This window comes from Labrus mixtus, chromosome 4, assembly GCF_963584025.1.
Source record: "Labrus mixtus chromosome 4, fLabMix1.1, whole genome shotgun sequence".
Lineage (NCBI taxonomy): Eukaryota > Metazoa > Chordata > Actinopteri > Labriformes > Labridae > Labrus > Labrus mixtus.
In genome coordinates, this window is record NC_083615.1 from 27,335,142 (window position 1) to 27,358,273 (window position 23,132).

A 23,132-nucleotide genomic window follows, 5' to 3' on the forward strand; every position below is an offset into this window, starting at 1 on the left:
AGCGCTGCTCGTCTGCCCCGTCTCTATGACAACAGTCTGTTGACAACGGCCGCTGTGTGACCGACACTGTTACTTTTTACTGTAAATCTTATATATGAGACACGGAGCGAGGAGAATGTGGGTACAAGATCACGATCTGTAGCAGGAAATCTCATACATTTTGAAAAGAGCGCTGGTGACGTCAACAGCGCCTTTCTCTGGCGCTCAGAACAAAACGCTAGGTGGACACAGATGGATAACTTGTAACGTTCATAAAATCAAAACGGATGCGTTATCAAAAATTCACCCCCGTGCAGTGTGTGCCCGTGATGAAAATAACTAATCAGACTTCATTTCTTTTTTTGTACCAGGCTGTAGACATCTTTATTTATGCTGTTAAAAACTGCTTTTTTGAATGGGTGTGTATGTGACTTCCTGTGTGTCTGCAGCCAGCCTCTAGTGGACATTCAATGAACTGCAGGATTTTACACTTCATCATTTCTCAACACTGGAGGTCGTCCGCTTGAGCAACCTGTTGCCTTTTTTCTTCAGATTTGTATAGACTTACCACTAACTAACCTTTTTTCGTTCTGTCACTGAAATCGCTCAAAGTTACAAAGTAGTGATTCAAAAAATAAATAAAAATCTTATTTTAACTTTGACTTTTTACAAGTCTTTAGTTCATATCGTTAGGTGTAAGATGGCAGTTTATTTCTGAACATAATGATGTGAATATTTGACTACCATTGTTCCCTATAACCTATAGTAAGTAAGTAAGTAGAATATCTTATAATCTATTATCTTAAATCAAGCGTACCTCTGTTTACAACATTAACTTATTTATAAGGAGACACTGAAGTTCTAACAAAACTAAACATGCCACAAACGCAGCAGGCCTACACTTCACTGAGTTAAATACCTTACCTATTTTAAATACTGATATTAATCTTTTCTTTGCCCCGTTCTGTTCAGCTCTTTCCAGTCACGTTTGTTATATTTGACTACAATATGCAAAGCAGTAGATGCAGAAAAGATGCTCTGTTTCGAGCAAACACAAGTGGTTCTTAGCAGCAGTCTGACGAGGTGCGAGGGTGAGGGATGCAGGAAGACGGGGGAACCGAGGAGGTCAGACAGAGGAGTGAAAATCACACGAGAACCAATCACAGGCACTGATTCAAGCGCTAGTCGAGCTCTCAGATTTAAGCTGCTCTGATAGGAGGGGGAAAGGTAAAGCTTACAAAAGCACTTATACAGGCACTTCATCACAGTAAGGTGGGTTTCAGTAAGGGGGGGGGGGGGGCTGAGGGTGCAAAACAGCTTACAGAGAGAAAGAAACACATCACAAAGCAGGCTCTAAAAGAAACACGTCACAGAGGAGGAGGAGCTTAAAGAGAGCAGTCACAGGCCACTAGAGGTTACAATCTCTGAAGAGGAAAGCTTGGCTTTTCATTAAAAACACAGGCAGCAGCTGCACACTGAGCTTAATATATATGACTTCATTGCTAAATGCTAATTTTTTCACCAATATTTTTAGTCAAATAAAGCTGCAACATGTAATCTCAAAACTATGATAAGAAGCTTTACAAGAGAGTAAATACTGCAGCCTGGAGAGCTGACCAGAAAGAACTCTGCGCAAGTCTTTTTTTTTTTTTTAATCGCAAAGCCAAGAAAAATAAATAAGTTTAAGATGCACCCTTCATTCTGCTGCCAGAGCAACCTGCGTCTGCCAATCACAGGTCATAAAGAGGCTGCTGACCGAAAGAGAAAGAATGCTGCATCTTCAGGAAAATCAATCAATCACAGAGACAAAGAATCACAAGATGTACATGAACACTCTGCAGGCTCAGTGAGTCAACACAATCAGCTATCTGTCCCACTCACATTAGTAAGCCAAGATTCAAAGGAGGTAAGGACGGGGGAAAAGGAGGAGGGACTAGAGAGTCATGCTAGAGGAGGTTGAGCAGGACATTGATGGAGAAACAGCAGAAGAGGTAGATGCAGTAGGTGCACAGGAAGGGAGAGTCTAGGGGGTTGTGCGCCACCTGGTGGCAGGTCCAGGAGAGCGTGCGGCGGAGGGTGCGCAGCGGGACTCCAACGCCCTTGGCCAGACGGCTGGGAACAGCCGCCACAGCAAGAGAGGAAAGTGGGGTACCTGAAGGCTGGAGGTCGGCCGAGGGGGCTGCTGCTGCCATCGCCCTGCCGGGGGCATCTACGGTCGCTGTGGGAGATCTGGGTTCCTGGTGGTCCTGCAAAAGGAAGAAAGACAGGTTCTGAGCACCTTGCAGCAAAGTGCTCTTTGAAGGTCAGAGCACAAGAACATGAAAAGACCTAATTCCCATGTTAACTGCACTTTGAACATCAACTTCACGACTGAATTCTCATTCTTGACTTCCATCAGAATTTCATCTACTAAACCAGACCAGGTACCTTAGCAGTGATGGGAGCCGGCGAGGGAGCAGGCCTCTTCCTCTGAGCATAACCAGACAGACGGTAACAGTAGTGAGGTTTGCAGTAGAATTTCCCTGCAGGACAAAGAGACACACAGCACATGAGAAAATGAATGCAATGCATGAATACATCCAAATTATGGATAGAATTTGCAGCAAATGACACCTCAAGGAGTCCGTAGACTTTGTCTTTATCCCTAGAAGTAAACCGTGTGTTTGTCTTTTAGATTCATAAAAACGTCTCTTGTCTGTCTCGGCTCGGACGAGCGGTGGGTTTTAGTCCCACGGTTAACACTGAGAAACAGCTTCTCTGTCTCGATGAACAATCTGTCGCCTGTCCTTGAGCACAATGGACGAGTTCCAGAGACAAAAGATATGGGATCATGTGAATGAGCTCGCCTCTGGGGTCATTTAAATGGAAGTACTGTGAGGAAATACATAGTGAGCAGTGCTATGAGCTGGATGGTATCAGGTCATTTTGGCTGGGCGGGAGGGGCGGAGCTAGGGTGTGGCGTGCGTGGCCTGGGCCCCAATTAAAATCTGATTGTTCACCCCATAATTCTAGACCAACTATTTAGGCTGTGTTACAGCAGGCTGCTTATAACTGTCTTTGTATTGCATTGTGGCACATTTCCAATATCTCCACATTCTTTTCTATTTTTGGGCTTTTTTTGCTTTTATTTGACTGACAGAGGATAGAGTCGGAAATTGGGGAAAGAGAGGATTAGGGACTGACATGTGGGAAAGACGCCACAAACCTGGGTCCTCTGCTTGGAGGACTGCAGCCCCCTTATATCCCTATGAATCCCTTTAGAGCTTTTACGAACTCTGTTATTGCACAGCTATTTCTGACTTCAAACTGAAAATGTGCTCTGGTGTTGTGATCAATTCAATTAAAAAAAAAAATAATTAGCTGCCTCTGAAGTCTAGAAACTTTATTAAAGGATAGCAAACACAGAATAAAGAAAGAGCATCTATTTTAATGTAAGTCTCACCGTCCTCCACATCGAAGGCATAGGAGGACAGTCGTAGCGTGGTGCCACAGTAGTCGCATTTGAAGCAGCTGCGATGGAAGAACTTCCCCTCCGCACTCAGCCGCTCCATCACGTACACACGCTTACGACAGAAGAAGCAAACGTCGCTGCCACCGAGGTTGACTGGAAACTCTTTTCTGAGGGAGCCCTGTGGAAGGATACAGGAGTGATGAGTTTTGGGAAACAGGAGAGGAGAGGAGAGGAAGAGGAGAGGAAGAGGGGAGGAGAGGAGAGGAGAGGAGGAAGAAGAGAGGAAGAGGAAGAGGAAGAGGAGAAGAGGAGAGGAGAGGAGAGGAGGAGAGGAGAGGAGAGGAGGAAGAGGAGAAAGAGGAGAGGAGAGGAGGAAGAGGAGAGGAGAGGAGAGGAGAGGAAGAGGAGAGGAGGAAGAGGAGAGGAGAGGAAGAGGAAAGGAGAAGAGGAGAGGAAGAGGAGAGGAGAGGAGAGAAGAGGAAAAAAGCTCACACTCCAGGCCACTGTCTGGGTATTGGACTAACTAATAACCGATTAAAAAAACCACAACAGAGTAAATCAATGTTATTGATCAGTAGTCATTGACAACAACACAACACTATCCCAACGTTAGGTACTTGTTTTTTGAAAAACACACACTTCTACAGCTAATGGGAGGTGGATAAAGGGTTAAACTGTGACAGAACAACTAGCACATCACTGTATCCACAACATGTCATTGTGTTGATGAAATGTGAGAACACAGCGCCCTCTGGCTTCTGTCTGTGCAGCCACATGCCTTCTACCTCTGGGACAGCAGGCTTACCGAATCCCTCTTTTCAGGTAGGGGTTTAGGGTCTTCCTGAGACTGAAGCTGATTGGCTAACTGCTCAGCCAATGAGCTAACTCCACCTGTGTACATCCTCACATAGCGCTATCAACAGCATAAAGTGGGGAGAAAAGAAAAGGTGGACAGACGTTAGAAAATGATGGATGAGGAAGAGAGAAAACATGAAAACAGAGTGAGGAGGGGTGTGTGAGGGGATAACTGAGCATACCAACACGAGCAGAGACACAAGAGGCAAACAATAGTGTCTGACAGGATGTTTAGACATCACATAGCAATGTTTTCATGCTTGGTCGATCGAGCGTTTCAGCTGTGCTGGCAGTCCGCCATCGAGCTGCACATCAAACTCCAGAGCTGATGAAATAACTCCAGTTCATATTTTATTGGAAAGGGTTCCACTGTGCAACGACTCACAACCGAAGAGCACGACTGGACTTCAGAGGAAGAGATCAAATGTCTCGTCATTTTGGAAGACAACAGCTGCTAAGTGGAGCTGAGCTTCTGAAGCAGCAGCGTTCATGTTACACAATCTGCATTCACACACACACACACACACACACACACACACACACACACACACACACACACACACACACACACACACACACACACACACACACACACACACACACACACACACACACACACACACACACACACACACACACACACACACACACACACACACACACACACACACACACACACACACACACACACACACACACACACACTGTATATGAGAAGAATGGAGGTCACATGTTAAATGAGGCGACCCCTCACTCATGCAAACTGTTACAGTGGATGAGCTTGGAGCAGACTGCAGATCTTGCAGAGCTGCAGGCATGCTGAATTATGTAAGTTGTTACTACGACACAGTTGGAGCTGTGCTTGTCAACATGGGAGTTACACTAGATGAAGGTTTTTCTGCTGCCAGGCTGCTCTTCCAATCCAAATCAAACAACAGAGACTGCTTTGGGGAAATAACAGTGGGCAGTTCAAGCTCGCCCAGATAAGAATATTTTGATGTGATCAGGTAAAGTCACAGTCAAGGACGACTCATCCTTCAGCTGAACAAAACAAACAACTCAAACATTTATGGGGTGCAACTTCAATTTGTTAACATTTCACAACAATCAGACAGCTTCAAAATCAAGACTCTGTGATGATTAGGTCATGTTTAGAAACAGTGCAGGTGTGTTAGCGTCACCACAGTCCATTCCTTCCAGGCGTGAAAGGTCTACCTGTCTGAAGGTGTCAGAGGAGGAGGAGGAGGTGGAGCAGGGAGAGTCAGGGGGAGACTGAGCTCGGGACAGGTGCCATTGTTCCATAAAAAAACGTGAGGGTTTTTTCTTAGGCTCCACAGGATGGAGGAAAAAGGAGAGAAGTTAAGTACTTGTTGCACATCGTTTTCTATAAATCACACGACTAGACTTTGAGTTCCATCAGCCTCTTTCCCTCTTTGACTCCATGGTAAACACCAGCATGTATTGATTGGTAAGTTATATTGTACTACTCGCTATTCTTCATTAATCTTAGTTTATGTAACATGTATGTTCTTTATGTCTCTCCTAAAACTTCATTTTCTTTAACTCAAATAAAAGAACGAGTCGTGTGTTTTCTGTTCGTTCATTTCTTCTCTTGTTCACATGAGCATGAGATGCAGAAGATGATGGAGCACTTAAAAGATAAACTTTTCTACTGCTGTGCAATAAACAGCACTTTCATCATTATCACAATATGAGCAATCACAATAAACTAAGTCTGTCAAATGATTATTTTAATTTTAATAGTTAATTCAGAGTACGGTAATTGCATTTTTCGAAATTCAATTATTTTGCGATTCAAGTATTTTTTGTTATGCTTTTATTTTGAAGTTTCTTTCTGGTTTAAGCTCAGGGCACTTTACTTCCTGGTTGGGCATGAACCTACTTTTATTTCTCAATAAAATAATGAACTTCCAGTAGGGTTCAAAGGTTACAACATTAACTTAACCACTGAAAAAGGAATTTTGTCTACTGTGTAGCCAGCTTTAGTGTATTTTAACAGTTTAAAGATTTAATCTCAAACTTTAAACAGTTTAAATCTCTTTTCTCTGCTTTGTCTCTACAGTGTAGTTCAGCCACAGGTCTCGCTTGAACAGAGACTGTAATGTTTTATTTTTTCTCTCTCATCTTCAATTAAAGGTCACATATTCTCCTCCTCTTCAACCAGTGTAAATAAGTCTCAGAGCTCCTCAAAACATGTGTGTGAAGTTTCTTGTTGTAAATCCACTCTGATCCTGTATTTGATCATGTCTATAAACCCCTCTATTTCAGCCCTGCTCAGAACAGGCTGTTTCTGTGTCTGTACCTTTAAATATGTAAATGAGCTGTGTCTGACCACGCCCCCTCTCTGGAAGGGCTTGGGTGTCTCTGTCTTTCTCGCTCCATGTCCTATTGTTTACGGTGAAAAGGCAGACTCAGAGGGCAGAACAAACACCTAGCTGTGGGAGTGTCACCCACCTGGGGGAGGGGTTACTGCCCTTTGTGATGTCATGAAGGGAAAATCTCCAAACGGCCTGTTTGAGCACACATTTTCTGAAAAGTGGAGCAGGCGAAAGACGGAGAGGATGGACTTTTCTCATCATTGGGGGGTTTGTAGACAGACTAGAGACACACATTAGTGTCACATGAAGAAGTGTATTTTGCAGAATATGTGACCTGTAATCGTGTTTATATTCACTTTTTCCTTCATTATAATTTCAAAGTTATTCCAGGTTCCAGCTGTCACTAGCTTCATGTAGCTAAATGTTGACACACTAAAATGTACCTCATATTACAGGCGATACACAGATGACTAGTCTATGTTCTCCTGGTCAAACAGAACAAAAGAGAAACCCTGCTGTAGCTGTGTGTTCCTTTTTGAACATGTAGAAATGAGAGAGACGGCCTTTCTGTGTTTCACCTGTGGTCCGGCTTTCTTGCCCTCCAGCTGAGAGGCGAGCTGCTCAGCCCTCTCCTGAATACTAAGCACATATAAGGGCATTTGATCGTCAGAGTGCAGAGGCCCTGCCGGCTCCTGCAGAGAAATGGATGATTCAATCACAGAAGAGATGTGCAAAGAGGGAAAAATGACGTCATGATCTGCTCGTTTCAAAAACAAAATGTCCTTCCCAGAAAAGCTTGTGCTTGTGGTGGAGGACGTAGATGTTTTGTTAGCTATTATTTTCATAGTTCATAGTCAGACAGCCTTTAAATTATGCAGATATGTACGTGTGGGTGAGTAAACTATGAACGCCCGCCCTTCAGTTAACAGAAATATCTCAACAGAAATATCTAGGAAACGACAGGCTTCACTTAAATCCACTCAGGATGAACACTCGATAGAGGTCATGACTATGTAGAACAGAGGGAGTCTCCGTCCACAGAGCACCAAACCTGACCTTTCTGGAGGAGTCAGGAGAGGAAAGTGGTGAGGCTGGACTCTCACTCAGGCCACGGGATAACTTCCACTGCTCTAAAAAGAAACGAGTCGGCTTTTTCTTAGGCTCCAGGGAGAGAGGAGGAATCGTCGGAAAGGAGGAATTAGACACTAAGTAACCATAGATGTGCTCTTAACTTACAGTGTTGGCTCAAAGAATGTACCTGACAAAAACAAACAAAAACATGCAGGGTGTTCACCTTTGGCAGCCTGTCAGGTTTGCCCTTAAATTTAGAGATTAGGCGGTCAGCCCTCTCCTGTATGCCCGGTATGTGAACGGGTCCCGGGTCTGTCAGGTGAAGCGGAGTCCACTCCTGCTGAGGGAGCTCTAGTTGAGACTTGATGATGATTTTGGATGCAGTGAATACACAAAAAGAATCCTTATTTGGCTTTTAAGACTCCCTGCTTACAGCTACTCCAACAGTCATTTTATTTAAAAAAATAAATAACCAGAAACAACAGATAGAAAGATTTGTGCACACACACACACACACACACACACACACATGCATTTACTCTACCCCGTGTTTCACAGGCATCTCGTAGTATTCAAGTTCCTCTTCCTCTGGACTTCTACACAAATGCTTGAAGGCAGAAACACACACACCGTATCAGCACTTTGTTTTTGTTTTTTTTCTGGATGCAAAACAAATTCTAACAAAAGGAATTGTTGTTTTAGAACAGCTTGTTTTGCCGATTCTCTGACAGCGCCTGACAATAAGTAAAAACTACCCAGCATCCCCCCCCCGAGTCTGCATTTACTCACAAGCCTTCACATCTCGACGACACACCCTTCAGCATGAAAACAAGCCGCTCCTCTGATAATGACACACACTACCTACTCACAGAGAAGTAAACAGGACTGTTTCCTCTCCAGGAAATTCATCGGGGAAATGCTGTGTTTTGTTTTTCTCAGCTACACTACTCACTACACGGGTCAATCTGACTTACAGCAAACAACAACAAAAAGGATGCTCTTGGAGAGACAAAAAGAGGAAGACAAACAGACGACACAGCAGACTATGCGTCACCTCTGAGTGGAGACAGAGCGAGGAGGTGGAGGAGGAGGAAGGGAGCAGAATGGTTTTCTTTGGGCAGCTCCGAGAGCCCGAGCTGGACAGTTGGTCCGCACAGCTTCTGGCCTTGAGAGATGAAGGAACAGGAACATGAGATCCAGCAGATGATGATGAAGGAGTGAAGGAGAAAATGATGAGCTGTTTGATGAAAGTCAACACGCTTCAAGCTCCTAGTTGTTGTACCTCACAGAAGCATGATTCATTTTGATTGGCTGAGGGCTGAAATCTTTTGATCACAAGCTGAGTGGTTAATAGTATTAGTGTGTCAGAAACACAGACTGTGAATATTAGTGGACGACGCCTGAGTGATGTCACCCATCTGTTCCTGTAGGGAGCGCTGGAGAACCTTTCAGAAAACCTAACGACAGGCTGAGAGCTGAGGCAGGTTTTCAGCCCTCCTGACAAACCTTTCAATGAGGTCAGCCTCGCGTCTAACTATTGATAACTCGGGCTTCTCTTGGAGCCAGCCTCAAGCAGACACTTGAAGAACAGCAGTTTTTTTGCACTCCGCGTTGGCCCCATTTTTTAACACCGGAGGTTGCCGCTTGGTGAATATAAAATAAAACAATGTAAGAACTTCCCAAAGGGGAAAAAATGAAATGGCCTGTCCTGTTATTAAACTTTCTCTTATACTGTCATGAGCAAACTAATCAAAGTTTAGAAAAATCAGGCCGATCAAACGAGCGCTAACATTAGCCTGCTAACACAACAATGCAGGACACAGCTCAAGCAGAGGACAGTGTTGTACGCTCCTCAGTATGGAGGAGGTGTGGCCAAAAAGCAGTTTGTTTTGGTTTCATGCTGGAGCTCAAGAGTGACATCTACTGGATAAAAAGCTGTACGATCTTCCTTTAAAAATTCAGAACACTCCTTTACCTTATTTAACTTTATTAATGTAATACTTTTTCACTTTGAGGTTGTATAGTTACTAATCCTTTCTAAAAAGTGACCCTGATAATACCTAAAAAAAAAGATAGGCAGCTAAAAAGGTATTGCATTATTTATTTTCATTAAATGGATTTGTACCATCGGTATTTGTATGGATTTATACTTATATTAAACTGTAATAAACTGTGTAGTTGCATCACATTGACTCTTATCGTATTTCCTCACCCGCTGAGGAACCCTAACCCACAGGGAGTGTGCAGTTAAATTAAGTCATTAAACAGGAGAGTTTGAGGCTTTCATTAAAAGTGTTTTATCTACTGAAAATCCAAACAACAGACATCTTTCTCAGCATCAGCAGGAGTTATCTGGATCTGGCACTTCAGCACTTGAATGTGCTGATGTTGGTATTAACAGGAGAGAACAGAGAGGCAGGATGACAACCAGCTGCTTATGACTGATCTCCTACTGAGGCTGCAGACGGGGGTGCACTGGATCTATTTAATCAGGAAGCATCACACCTATAAGTTAAGTTGGTGCCTAACAAATGGCTAGTTGACTTCATCTACTTCTACTTTATCTACTCCGACAGTGAATGAGGTCATGATTACAGGCACCAAGAAAGACGGGGAAGGTAGACATCATGGAAGGAAAAATCACTGCTTCTGTTTACGTTTTCCTGGTTTATAATGGTTCCTTCAAAAACATGCACGGACAACTTAAAAAAGACGAGCAGCTGCAACCCTCTCCAGGTAATAATGTTGCCAAACTGCTCCATGCTACACGCTACAATTCATTCTCGGCGCTGGTTTATACCCAGGTTGTAGCACGTTAAGGCAGTATGGCAGTACACCTTTACCTGAGCTGCAGCCCCACCCAGTGGCAGGCGGCATTTGACCATCTGAATTGTTAAAAAAAAATATGAATAAGTGGTTTAACTGACTTATTATTCTGGTGCCAACAAACGATTTATAATGTTTAATTGTGTAGCCGCGCACATCCCTAGTACCTTTAGCTGGAACACTACAGCTACAAAAAGGTGCCTGTACAATATTTTTGTTTCTGTGTTATACATGACTCTTCCACATGAGCATTTCATATCTGAAACTTAAGGTGTGTACACTTTTTGATCCTGCTTTGTGTAATTTTTTTACTAAACTTAGACTAAGAAACTCTCCACCTGATGTGTTGTCATTGCCTTTTAGAGTGGATCTGTTACACTGCACACTAGGCTCCATGTTTTATTCGATATGTTTCTAACACATGGTTGTTGGAAAGGTTTTAGAGTCATGAATCATTTGAACTCCCCCGATGTTTTGGCTGATTGATTTGACCGCTCGCGGCACATACAGTTCTTTTTTAAGATGTGGCCTGGCTCAGTGAAGCTACCTTCCCTCCCATCTTTCTTCTGGATTTGAAGGCTAATCCATTTCCACCTGTAAGGGAGAGGGGGGCAGGGGGGGGATCTGAACCTAACAGGATGTGGAAGGAGTTGTTGGACTACCAGGCCGGGGTGTCTAAGCGTACCTGCTCCCCTCTGTTTGGCAGGGTCTGACACTTGACCATTTCTTTGTAGCGGAGGCTCAGCTGCTCCTGCTGCTGTGTGCGTCTCTGAACCAGGTAGGGGAGAAGCAAGCGGGAGAAACCATGATGGTTGTGCAATCATATGTGTCTCACACAAACAAACACACACACACACACTCACTGCAAACACTGCACACACGCTGTAAGCTGTTTGCCTGAGACGTTTAAATCACTCACAAAGTTGTTAACCACACAACAGCAGCTAATGACTTCTACAAAGAAGGTGATCTCAGACTAGTAAAGGTCAACACAAAGTTTCTTCCAGGACTATGACGAACTACGAGGTGGTCTGGTTAGATGGTTAGACTAGCTGTTAGTCTCTAAAGGGCGGTTGAGGTGGGCCGCTTCCTCTCTTTACCTTTCTCCAGGCGGGGACAGGTGCCAGGCGCACTGGCTCTCTCATGGGGATTTGGGGCGGGGACGGGGGCAAAAGGCGGTCCAGATTAGGCAGAGAGTCCCCCTTTGTGGTCAGATGAAGATGAATGACAGCGAGCAGAGGCCGGTAAAGAGGCCAGAGTGACCATGCAAGGCGTCATGCAAGAGTCCACGATGGGAGGGGAGGAAAATGAGGAGAAAAACAAGAGAGAAGGAAGTGAATGATGGACCGGGTCCCGGTGGCTGGAAAGTATGTGTTCAGAAGTCATGAGGAAATGACAGATTCAGAGGATCATGCTGAGAGTTTAGAACAACACTTGGAGGTGGAACTCAACAAATGTCAAGCAGAATGAACATCAATAAAAACATTGAAAAAGAGGACACACATTAAGCTTCCCAAAGCGTCTTTAGCAAAGCAGCTGCTGCAGTATTTATCCTTCAAATTCACACAGACCTTCATTCAAATCAAATTAGCCGATACCAGTAGTCACTTGGTTAAGCTGATATCAGCCGAAATCTTAATTTAAAATAAAAAAGATTTTCCTGAACTTAATAATGTGCACTAATTCTGCTGTCTCTGTGTTTTCTCATTTAGGACATTGAATCTGTGTCAGGGTTTAAAGCTCACAGTCAACAGTCCACAGACTTATAAACAAACATTTAGGTACCAGGTGACATCGCTGTCTCTGTCCTGTGCTCTCTATCTGTTTGCAACAGACACTCACGGTAATGTGGGCATTTTGATAAGATGCTAAGGGGACTAAACGTTTTTTCCCACCAGTGAATCAAACAGTTAGCGGTGTGGCTGTGAAAGAGGGCGGAGCAGAGAGACAGACGCAGCGGGCAGGAAGGAGAGTGACTTCAGGGGCAATCAAACAAAATCCAGCACGACTGTGCGGAGGTGTCGACGTGTTTCTACGATCTTTAGAGCGATCTTTGGAGCATAACCGCTGTGAAACAATCAGAAAATCACATCTTCTTTCTCTGGTTCACCGCTTTGTTTGTAACTACTGGCGCTCACTCTCTCTACTTGGTCACCCAACACTGTGCTGTCTCTCTCTCTCTCTCTCTCTCTTCTCGCTGCAGCTTTGGGTTGAAAGTATGAATGTTTATCTGTTTCTTCTTTGGTACTTATGACATAAAAATAACAAAAATCCAGACAACCTTTTCTCACTCATGAGTTTTTTTACTAACTTGATAATTATCACCGATTTTAAGAACCGAATGAGTTCGTAGACGAAACCCAGTAAAAGAAACATTTTCTCAAATAGCAGAAGCTGAACAACAATACTGTCTAGTGTCCTGTAGCCCACTCCTCCCTCCCACTCTGCACCCAGCGAGCAAACCAAAGCTCTGCCACCCGATTCACCCCGAGCCTTCAGAGCTAAGTCAGCACTGTGAGGCCGCCTACGAGACCCAGAACAATACCCAGCCTGCCCATTATTAGCATTCTGGACCCGGGCTCATTAAAGCAGCGGCCTACGGCTCGGCAATCATGAGACTAGAGGCCGTGGCTTCTTCTGCACAGCATGAAATCTATATTATCATCAGACTTTGAAAGGGAGGAAAAACACACCACATGAAAGTGCCAAAAAAGTACCAAAACTCCTCCATCAAGTTTTTTTTTTTTCCTTTCTCAAAGGAACCACATCCCTTCCTCCGTACCTGTCTCTTTAGTCCTGAAGGCTGCGGGGCGTTCTCCTCAAACTTGGCGAGCAGCTGGGTGGCCATGACCTTGACTTTGTTGTGGTTCCCCCCGGCGCAGGAGTCAATCTTTCTCTCCGACAGGACGGCGGACCTGTCTTCACGGCCGCTCCTGGATACCTCCTCCTGTGACAAAGTAGAAAAACAGTGACATTTGTTAGCCTGCTGCTGTCAGTCTGGAGGGAGTGATTCGATTGACCACTCGAACATTCATCTCCAGCTCAACATCGGAGACGCTTCGCTGTCAGAAACGACTCACCTCTTCAGTCTGGCTCGTTTTTCTTCTCTTCCCCAAACCGTCAACATCCTTCTCCTTTTTATCCTGTTGGTGACACATCACAAGTTATTTATTTCTCCTGCTACAAGCATTAAATGTTAAGGGGGGGGGGGGTTTACAGACATTTCTGAGACTCTGACCTTGGGATTTCGTTTCCTGGAAATTGCTATGCTCTGACCGAGTTTGCTGAAGAAGGAGATGGGAGACTTGGTGCTGGATATCAGTGCTGCCTTCTCCTCTGGACTCAAGTTCTGGTTATCTGAGCAGACAAAAAAAAAGAAGGATTGAGAGCATGAAAAAGCACTTCAAATCCTCTCAGGGTTATAGATAATTATGTTTTAACTGCATCTGTCAGAAGACAACATCTGTACACTCTGAAAAACCAGACCACAGTGGAAGCAGCACGACTGTAACACCCGCTCTCACCTCCGGGTGGCACTGTGTCCTTAAACATCTCGTAGAACTGGCTGAGGTACATGACCATAGAGAGCTTGTCGGGCTCCACCACAGAGGACATCTCTTTGCCAGTCATGCAGGGCGAGATGCCAAATTCCCGCTCCGCCACGTCGAAACCCAACTGGTTGTTCTTCTCCTGGTCTCGCTCGTCCAGGGAATCAAAGTCACTGAGTGCAGGAGAGAGAGAGAGAGACAAAGTGAGGATGAGACAGGGCAGATAGAGGACAGGGTTTTTACATGTAACTTAGAAACAAAAATAAAGGCAACACATTCACTACTGAACACTTTTCAGATGAGTCTAATCAAACTGGATTGTCATTTTACTTTTTATTTGCTATGTGTTCGTTGTGAATGCTCACATTGCGATAACAACGACATTTGGATTTACCGTACAGCCCTATTGGAGATAATGGACCTGACCCGTTACTGAGGCTGCATTTAGCACTAATCATGAAGCATCTCTGCTGCTGCGCATGTTGTGGAAAGCATTACAGTAAATATCATTACACTGCGACTGAAGAGACCATTAACAGTGGTCATCGATACATCTCAGCTTCACGTAAAGCCCACTCTGAAGCATTAGCATCAAAACATTCAGTCAAACACTCGCAACCATCAGTCTCCTCAACGTGCACACGGGATCAGTTATCCCCATGGTACCTCCTCCACTCATCACCCCCCCACCTCCTCCCATCATGTGGCCATCAAAGGCAGCAGAGCACAACTGCTACACGGCCTTGTAAAGGTCAGACAGAGCGCACGCACACGCACACACGCACACACACACACACACACACACACACACACACACACACACACACACTAATAGCTTATGATATTAATTGCCACGTTGTCTCCAGAGGGAAACAAACTACATTAGACATGCGGATGGAGACTGTGTTGTTTATCCAGTGTGTGACGGTAAGTACAGTGTCTATGTGTGTGTCGTTATGTGTGTGTGTGTGTGTGTGTGTGGGGGAGAGAACGCAGGAACATAAGAAGCGCTCCCTTAAGGGGCCCGAGAGGCTATTCTGACTGGTAGCTGTCACCTCGTTTACAGTGATAAACAACCGAATAACCAAGGTCCCAACCAGACAATAAACATGATTCTCAAACAATAAACACAGCCCGGCCGGTCGTTCCAAACTCAGCCGCAGATTTAACCCTTTCACTTTGCAGAGTAGCGGATGTTTACTTGCACAGTTGACACATTTACCAATGCGTTTGACTTTCAGAAACTCACATGAGATCAGGTCTGTATTGGTGTATGAGCGCGCACAAGGCCAGGCCGCTCTTCCAAGACATGGTGAGGTCTGTTACTTTCACATTCCTGTAGCCCTCCGTCTGTCTCTGGCACCAGTTCAGCAGCTTACTGGATCGAGCTATGGATTCTGAGTATGGCAGAGAGGGAAAATGAAAGGTTTGGGTTAAAGGCAGCAGATTAAACAGGATCTGGATGTAAACTGTGTTTCTGGGCAGCACTACACATCTCTCGCTTGGGCAATTTCATGGCCATGTTCGGGGCACAGCTGAGCGAAGGATTGCAAAGTTTTTCATCTATAATTCATGTTAGTACGGGTTTCAAACAGCCAGCAAGGACGCATGACCAACTGTGAGAAAATGACGGGTGTAAGGGAGGAATAAGGATGCAAGTGAGATGTTAGGAGAGGATGCAGAAGTCTTTAATGTAGGCACTCAGGCATCCAGGTCATGGTAAAATCAAAGCCTGATCCTAAGGCAACTGGACTTACCTGTAGTTGAAGATGTTTCACCTCTCCTCTGAAAGGCTTCTTCAGTTCAGGAGAGGTGAAACATCTTAAAGATCTTCAACGTAGGCCTGGCCACACTAGAAGATTTTTAAAGTCTCTGACGATTTTGAAAGTGTGAGAGAGTCCACACATGACGACAAATCATGACAGATTTAACATTTCAGATCTCATAGTGTATGGAGAGCAACGAGATGACTAACTCAGCACATCACACACTAACCTATTCATTCACCAACAACCACAGTCTCGATTTTCAAAACGCGTAATCTTGCACGGTCAAACGCAACTTAAGAGTAAACAAACAAAACGGTCAAGCTACATGTGGCTAGCTGTTAGCCGGTACATCCATTACGGTAAACATTTTGCAACAAGTTTCCTCCTCAGTTGGATTGTGGTTTGTTTTACAGACACGTTGAATTTATGACATCCATCTAACTTTATGCTTCACGTTTGCTGTCGTCGCCATGGTTATGTTTGTTGTGCTTCCTGCTTCAGTCAGCTTGCTTCCCTATTGGCTATTGTCCGTGCTTGGCTGTCCTCTGTGTTCTCCACACACAATAGGATTTTACTATCTCAAATCGGGGCGGCCCTGATCGTCTTCCGAGCAGATGGGGGAGGTTAAAATCCCTCTTAACACACCTCACACCACGGGAGAATCTGACAAGATCATCTTTGGAAGCATCTGATAGTCGGACCTTTGCTGACTTTGGTCAGAAGGGGGGGAATCGGGTCCAAAATGGTTAGTGTGTACCCCGCTATTGGTCCAGTTGTCTTTGGATCGAGCTTAGATCTTTAATGGACAAGATATGTTGAATTGAACCAGGAAGCTTGAACGTGTCTAAGATTGGGTTAGTATGGGCATTAATAAATTCAGGGGCTGCAATAGGTCCATCAACATGTTCCATCATTCCACTGGCCCTTTTAGTGCACGGCAGGTAAACATTAAACCTGTTAGAACTGTCAGGAATCCCTGAAAAAGCAACACCATGCATTTGGGCTTTGTGTTACCTTGCAGCTGCTTGTCAAGCAGAAAATTGTCTAGAGTGAAAATAGTTCATTATTACATTTGAGCATCAGTGATTGCAGAAAACAACCTACTCTCATGGAACTGTTTTTTAATCTTTATTAAAGAGCAGAAAGATACAAACCATTCCTGGCCAGCTTGGGAGTTGAGGAGTTGATCACGTTCTCTATTTCGATGCGCATTTCCCCGGTTTCTCCCGTGTTGCACAGATGCCTCACCTGCAACGCACACACAGAATGACTACACACGTCCCAAATTCATATGTATCACATCATGTTAAGTACTGAGGACTCAAATATTGGACACTCACCTGGCTGGGCTTGAGGAAGTTAAGGCTAATGTTGGGGTAGCGTGTGGTGGGATCCACGCTGTAGTGACTGAAGTTCTTACTGATGTTTTCTGTCGTGGTCTGGGGCAGCAGACGATAAATACTCTCCCTGAAGCAAAGAGGGGAAAAAAATCAAGAAAAGTATTTGGAGTGTTATTGTTGGGAGGAATGCAGAAAGAGAAAATGCTAGAGGAGAAGAAAACATGAACATTGTTATGAAGCAGAGAGAGGGACTGCAGAGTAGAGGAGTCACATTCCATTTAGCTCTTAACAGAACCTCTTATTGCATTAGTACTAACAGAGGTGGGACTGATGCTCCAAATCACACACAGGCACATTTCCTGGTAAAGCACTTAGAGATAAAAGGGCGTGTTTGAAGAGAGAGAACATGGATGTGTGTGTGTGTGTGTGTGTGTGTGTGTGCAACAGCAGGGGGAGTCTGGTGTGTGTGCATCGGTGTCTCCTCGTCCTCACCTCTCAGCCAGAACCTCGAGGTGAGTTTTTCCCTGAGCCCAGCTCTTCACCATCCAGCCAGAGTCCATGGCTGCCAGGAATCCTCGCGCGATGCCAGTGCCCATGGGCCAGAAGGGCTGAGGGGGGAAACAGCCAAGACCACATTCAACAACCAAATATGGCCACAGAGGACTCGAGCATTTAAAAGAACAAACCCATGGAGCCGTGATGAAACGATAAACCCCTCACCTCTAGCAGGCTGTCACCTACAAGCGCCACCAGCAGCTTGTGGCCGTTGCGCTGGCGCACCATGGCAGCGTTCTCTGAGGCGTACATGCAGGTAAAGTCGAACATGGCTACGTCGGGCTGGCCGTAATGGTTGATGGCGAAGTCCAGCTTGGGCAGCTGTTGGTTGGTGGAGAAGTCTGCAGCCTCGCGGGCGTAAGAGAGCAGCGCGGCCTGGTCCACGTTCGCCCTGGACAGCAGCATCTCTGTGTCTGCATAGTCCTGCAGGAGAGACGGGAGGGAGGGAGAGAGAGAGAGAGAGAGAGAGAGAGAGGAGGTTAGAGGAACCATTTAGGTAAAAACTAAACAAACATTTAATGAGACACAAATACGGTCCTCAAACTAAACCAAAACCACAATTCAGGACTTATCCAGACTTTAAAGGAGCAATCTGTAACTCTGACACCTATTGTTTAAAATGGGTACTGCAGTACAATATCAAATGTAATTATTCATTACTATCTAGATAAAGATGAAGGATTAGATCTTGTGAAAATATAAACACTGAAACAAGGTTACAATGTCTGAGAGCGCTCTCTCACACTAAGTAATCTGTACCGTGCCCAAGCACATTTAACCCCCAATGTCCAACTCGTTTGATGAGTGTGAGTGCTCAGATCCGTGCTCAAGTACAGTACACTTCCTTGGCCCTGGCACGGTTGGAAGTAGTGTTTTTTGACGAGGTACAGTTCATGCATAAGTACAAGCACAGGTCCACAACGTGGACATGAAGTATAATCAATCACTGCTCTCCATCACCGAGAAATCCCTCTAGTGTTACGGCAGTATCTGACCAAAACGACTCAAAATAAGCCAGACTGAGTGTTGTTCTCCGATGTGCGCACCCTCAACTGCGTGTCCCTTTTTTCTTTTTTTTCTGTGCACCTGTCTTGTAAGCTAAGCACGCTTCATGATTACGTAAAGCCATGTATGTGCTTCATGACGACGTTATGTACAAGAGGTAACTGTGCTCAGGCCTGGAGGGGGAGGGGAGGTCTTTTGGTACCAAAACATTACAAAGGTATTTGTGCAATTCAGGCATTGGAATCTCCTCTAAATAGATTCAGAATAGAATTTGGACAGAGGAAGGCTTTATATGCTGAAGCCCCTGTTAGACTTCATAACAGCTCTACTAAGAGGCCCAAACACTTGTACTGGAACAAACCGTTCAGTTCACAAGTCTCTCCAACATGTAGCATCAAATCGCTGCATGCTTTCATCACGACATGTTTTCACAGAGGGCGGTGAGAAGCACAGTCTTCCAACTTTAAATTCCCTGGTTGTTGATGGTGCTGAGGGTGGGTGAGGAAAGGCAGGGCAGTGGAACATATGAATGAGGGGTGGTTTTCTGACTTGTGGTGTTGCCTTGAACTGTGACGACTCGTCACATTTCTGCCGTTCCTCCCCCCCCCGTCCTTCCTCTCACCCTCTCCGAGGGGCAGGGCTGAGTTAACATGACTGCTATAAAAGGATATGTCTAGGACGTTTTATTAAAGGGGAACTTCCAGAGGTAATTATTCCAGTAAAATTATGACTTTTCATTTACGTGTGGCTGCATACCTTTACATCCCCTCTGGCTTCAGACTTCAGCTCATACAGAATACCTCTATATGAATACCATCAGCTCACAGTGAAAACAAACACAGACCTGCACACACATGCTCAGGGAAGAGCTCAAGTGATCTGAATAAGAGTCAAGACTGTGTCTAGATTTAGAACAAATAAAAATAAAAAGGCTTTTAAATAAAAAAAAATCTCTCTAACTACGTGTGTACATGACAAAGACTGTAAAAAAAGGACTTTCCTGTTTCCTGTGGAAAGTCGGGCAAAGAGGAAACAAGTGTGAGGAGTTAGTGTGCTTGAGTCGGCCGCTTGTCCTTGAAGGCTGTCTTTGTTAGACTAATCGTGTAACAGTTTGTATTAACAGATTAAATGAAAGTCAGCCTGTTTACCTGCACAGTAAAGTGAAGGTCATAGATGGATAATGTGATTTAACTTGACTCATGTCAGACCCAGTTTACAAGCACCGAGGCAGAATCGTTTTATTAATGACAGCATGTATTCACCTTCCAGCTAGTCACTTTGGACCTCCTTCTGGTTGACCTATTGCATCATATACCAAACAACTTAAAAAAAAAAAAAAAAAAAAGTCACCAAGCAGCAAACTGATCGTATGTTGAACGGTGAACAAACTACTTCAAGGTGATGCCACGTGAACTGCGTCTCCTCGTCCGTCCATAAATGTGTGGTTCTCGCCCTCGCACTCGACATGCTCATTCCTTTGTCTTACTTTCTTCTCTGTATTTATGCTGTTTGCACTTAAGGGTCAAAGCCCGGCACATGAACCTAGGCCAGTTTGTAGCTGATTGAGGAGGACATGCAAGAGTTAATCGATTCCTGAGAACATCATCTACATCAGTGCTACTCAACTGGTGGGTCGGGACCCAAAAGTGGGTCGTGGAGCCATTTTCAGTCGGTCGCAAATGTGTGCCCATATAAAATAAGAGCTTTTAAAACATGCTTGTTTTTATTATGTATTTTTGTTCTATCATGGTTTGCACTGTCTTGGTCCAAACCTCCACTTTTAAAAAAAATAAATAAATATAATTGGTTGAAAAATATCAGAAATTTGGGTCGCAATTTATCATTAAGGAGGAGTTGGTGGTGATCAGAACCACTGATCTAGAAGTTTGGAGCTTGATCCAAAGGCAGCTGGACTGGTTGAAGATCTTGAAGACTTCCCCTCCCCTCTGAAAGGTTTCTTCAGTTTCTTAAATAACTGGTGGACTGAGCTAGAAATGTTAGCCTCCGTGGATCATTAGCATGCTAATGATCAAGGATGACTCACATGAGAGTCGTTAGCTGAGTTGTTGACCTAGATTCACCTAGAGTCATTAACACCACCGGTCTTCTGTGGGTCATTGGGGTCATTGAAGCTTGCCTTTGGATCAAGCTTTGAATGTACCATGACCTGGCTGACTGAGAACCTCCACAGACGATGTCTAGATGGTGCAGTCAAAACGTGGTACATTTTCAGTCACACTAACATGTTTGAATGTATTTTAAAAGTCCAGCCTGACACAATAAATCAACTTCAACACCATGTAAACACACTGACTGTTTTTCTCTCTCTTGTGCGTGCAGATGGACTTCATGTCTGCAGCAGAGAGCCGGACAGAGAATCACAATCATGTCTGAAACAAACACAACACACGGTGGGTGCCAGGCTCTGGTCTTTGATGACTCACATGCAGAATGACTCCTTTCTCCAGCAGGCTCTGTTTTTTGGCAGTCATCACAAAGTAGTGCGTGTCGTCCTTGTAGTAGACGATGTTTTCCAGGTCAATACCTACAGAGAGCGGCAGAGAGATGCATTGTCAAGCAACAAACAGAATCGCTTTCCTTATTGCTCCGGCTGGCCGTTTGTGTCGTCATTAGAGGAGAAATTACGCGACTCAGCGCACAGAAGCAAAGCCCCCCGGGACATTGTCACGTCAGCATTAAACTGTTGGTCAGCTCATCTGATTGTGAAGCATTTTAATCAGATGAGCGGACAAATTTGGAAAGGCGAGTCGGGGACAGACTGTTGTCCTGTTTACCTTCATTTCACCAACACAGCCCTTAGGACCGAAGGCTTTATAAAAGCACTTTGAAATCCTACTTTTCAGACATTTTTATTCTTTTTTTTTTTTTTACAATTTTTGGGGCAGCTGAAGAGAGGCCTGAAATATGGGGAGGACCGAGTACAATAGAAATGTATTAAAGCGAGAATGGAACCTGCCATCATTGATGCTTTAAGCACTAAAACCTCTGTATATTTGGCACCTGCTCCAACGGTTGAGCTAAACCGGTGCTCATTTGTTTTTTTATTTGTTCATTTTTTATTTGTTCATTTGTTTTTTTTAAGCTTTATCCCAAAACTCAAGCACTCGAGGAAAGAAAAGAACGTCAGTGTTTTTTCTGTGACCGACCTGTTGCTTCTCTGAGGTCCTGAAAGAACTTCTGGTTGAAGATGAAGGCCACCCCGCTGATCTCCTCGACCTTGGCCTCAGCCGTCGTGTTCCTGTTGATGAAGTTAGCAGTGATGGCGATGGCGAGTTTGCCCCTGAACTCCTTACGTCGAAACCCTGCGGAAAGTCACAAGAGAGCGAGGAAGCAGGCCTCAAGGTCAAGATCTGTTCTGCGAAAAAACAAGAGAGCCAAACCTCAAAATCACTGAGCGAGGTTTAGCAGCTCATGACGACACACTGTACCAGATGTTCTGCTTCATGACAATGTAAACAGCGATCTACTGTTTCAAGCTGTGAGACTGGAGCTCGTGGTTATCCCAGAGGGAGCCGGCTGCTTCCCTTCACTGATGCAGCAGTCAGCTGAACAGAGAGGGGTCATGGTACTTCACTCCACAGGGGGTTCCTTTTGCCAGTGCGGCTGTCTGTCTGTGTGTGTGTGTGTGTGTGTGTGTGTGTGTGTGTGTGTGTGTGTGTGTGTGTGTGTGTGTGTGTGTGTGTGTGTGTGTGTGACAATTCAACAATTCCTACTCTGCAGGGAGAGCCGTCAGACTCACACTTTGAACGTAGCAGCCACACACAAACAAACACACACAGAATGTGCACAAGTGCTCATTCATTTATGAGAAAGGGAGTGAGGTCAGGTACCGGATCACGGCTGTGCACAAGTGAGATCACAATCTTTTTTTTTCCAAACAAAAAGTGCTGTGTGTGTGTGTTTGGCCTTCTGAAAAACTAAACTCCAGCATTCCTCCGAGTCAGAGCATGCAGCCTTGCCTGGTAGCGTGTTTCTCCTTCCGTCTGCTCCGATGATGACATCAAACTCCAGCTCATTGACAGGGTGTGTCCTGGGGTGGACCTCAGCTCTCCAACCTATCCCTAACAAAAACACAGAGTATGTAATCAGGAAAATATGTCTCAACAGAGCCAGCTTAGAGCCGCTGACAGACACATCTCTGACATAACACATATTCAGTCTCCGTTCATTTCTCCTCAGCTCGTCTGGCAGCACTTTGACTCGCTTACCTTCACCTTCTTGATCTTCCGGGGGCTCGATGAGACCCTTGAACTCGGCGTTGACGTGGATCTCAATGCCCAGCAGGAGAGACACTTTTAGCAGCATGAGCTGAAGCTGACGAATACCTTCAAAACAACACAGAAAAGGAGGATGAAGAATCTGACTGCCATATG

At 44.8% G+C, this 23,132-nt stretch overlaps 1 protein-coding gene across 10 annotated transcripts in view; it reads right to left on the bottom strand.

Moving 5' to 3' along the window:
- The window catches only part of mical3a (microtubule associated monooxygenase, calponin and LIM domain containing 3a), a 103,575-nt gene that overhangs the window by 29,337 nt on the left and 51,106 nt on the right, over nucleotides 1-23,132 (bottom strand). For 9 of the 10 annotated variants that reach the window (XM_061036723.1, XM_061036725.1, XM_061036732.1 and 6 more), the window contains 25 exons: nucleotides 22,968-23,084; nucleotides 22,719-22,820; nucleotides 21,906-22,061; nucleotides 21,183-21,283; nucleotides 17,899-18,156; nucleotides 17,671-17,786; nucleotides 17,179-17,305; nucleotides 16,993-17,086; nucleotides 16,853-16,882; nucleotides 15,319-15,466; nucleotides 14,046-14,242; nucleotides 13,760-13,878; nucleotides 13,602-13,664; nucleotides 13,304-13,468; nucleotides 11,622-11,723; nucleotides 8,750-8,860; nucleotides 8,240-8,302; nucleotides 7,919-8,032; nucleotides 7,681-7,785; nucleotides 7,203-7,316; nucleotides 5,501-5,614; nucleotides 4,236-4,343; nucleotides 3,422-3,608; nucleotides 2,407-2,501; nucleotides 2,132-2,225 (listed from right to left, as the gene is read on the bottom strand). In XM_061036723.1, the coding sequence (XP_060892706.1) occupies nucleotides 2,132-2,225; nucleotides 2,407-2,501; nucleotides 3,422-3,608; nucleotides 4,236-4,343; nucleotides 5,501-5,614; nucleotides 7,203-7,316; nucleotides 7,681-7,785; nucleotides 7,919-8,032; nucleotides 8,240-8,302; nucleotides 8,750-8,860; nucleotides 11,622-11,723; nucleotides 13,304-13,468; nucleotides 13,602-13,664; nucleotides 13,760-13,878; nucleotides 14,046-14,242; nucleotides 15,319-15,466; nucleotides 16,853-16,882; nucleotides 16,993-17,086; nucleotides 17,179-17,305; nucleotides 17,671-17,786; nucleotides 17,899-18,156; nucleotides 21,183-21,283; nucleotides 21,906-22,061; nucleotides 22,719-22,820; nucleotides 22,968-23,084 (3,000 nt within the window). The remainder of the gene's footprint in view (nucleotides 1-2,131; nucleotides 2,226-2,406; nucleotides 2,502-3,421; nucleotides 3,609-4,235; nucleotides 4,344-5,500; nucleotides 5,615-7,202; nucleotides 7,317-7,680; nucleotides 7,786-7,918; nucleotides 8,033-8,239; nucleotides 8,303-8,749; nucleotides 8,861-11,621; nucleotides 11,724-13,303; nucleotides 13,469-13,601; nucleotides 13,665-13,759; nucleotides 13,879-14,045; nucleotides 14,243-15,318; nucleotides 15,467-16,852; nucleotides 16,883-16,992; nucleotides 17,087-17,178; nucleotides 17,306-17,670; nucleotides 17,787-17,898; nucleotides 18,157-21,182; nucleotides 21,284-21,905; nucleotides 22,062-22,718; nucleotides 22,821-22,967; nucleotides 23,085-23,132) is intronic. The other variant, XM_061036733.1, reaches the window with a different exon arrangement.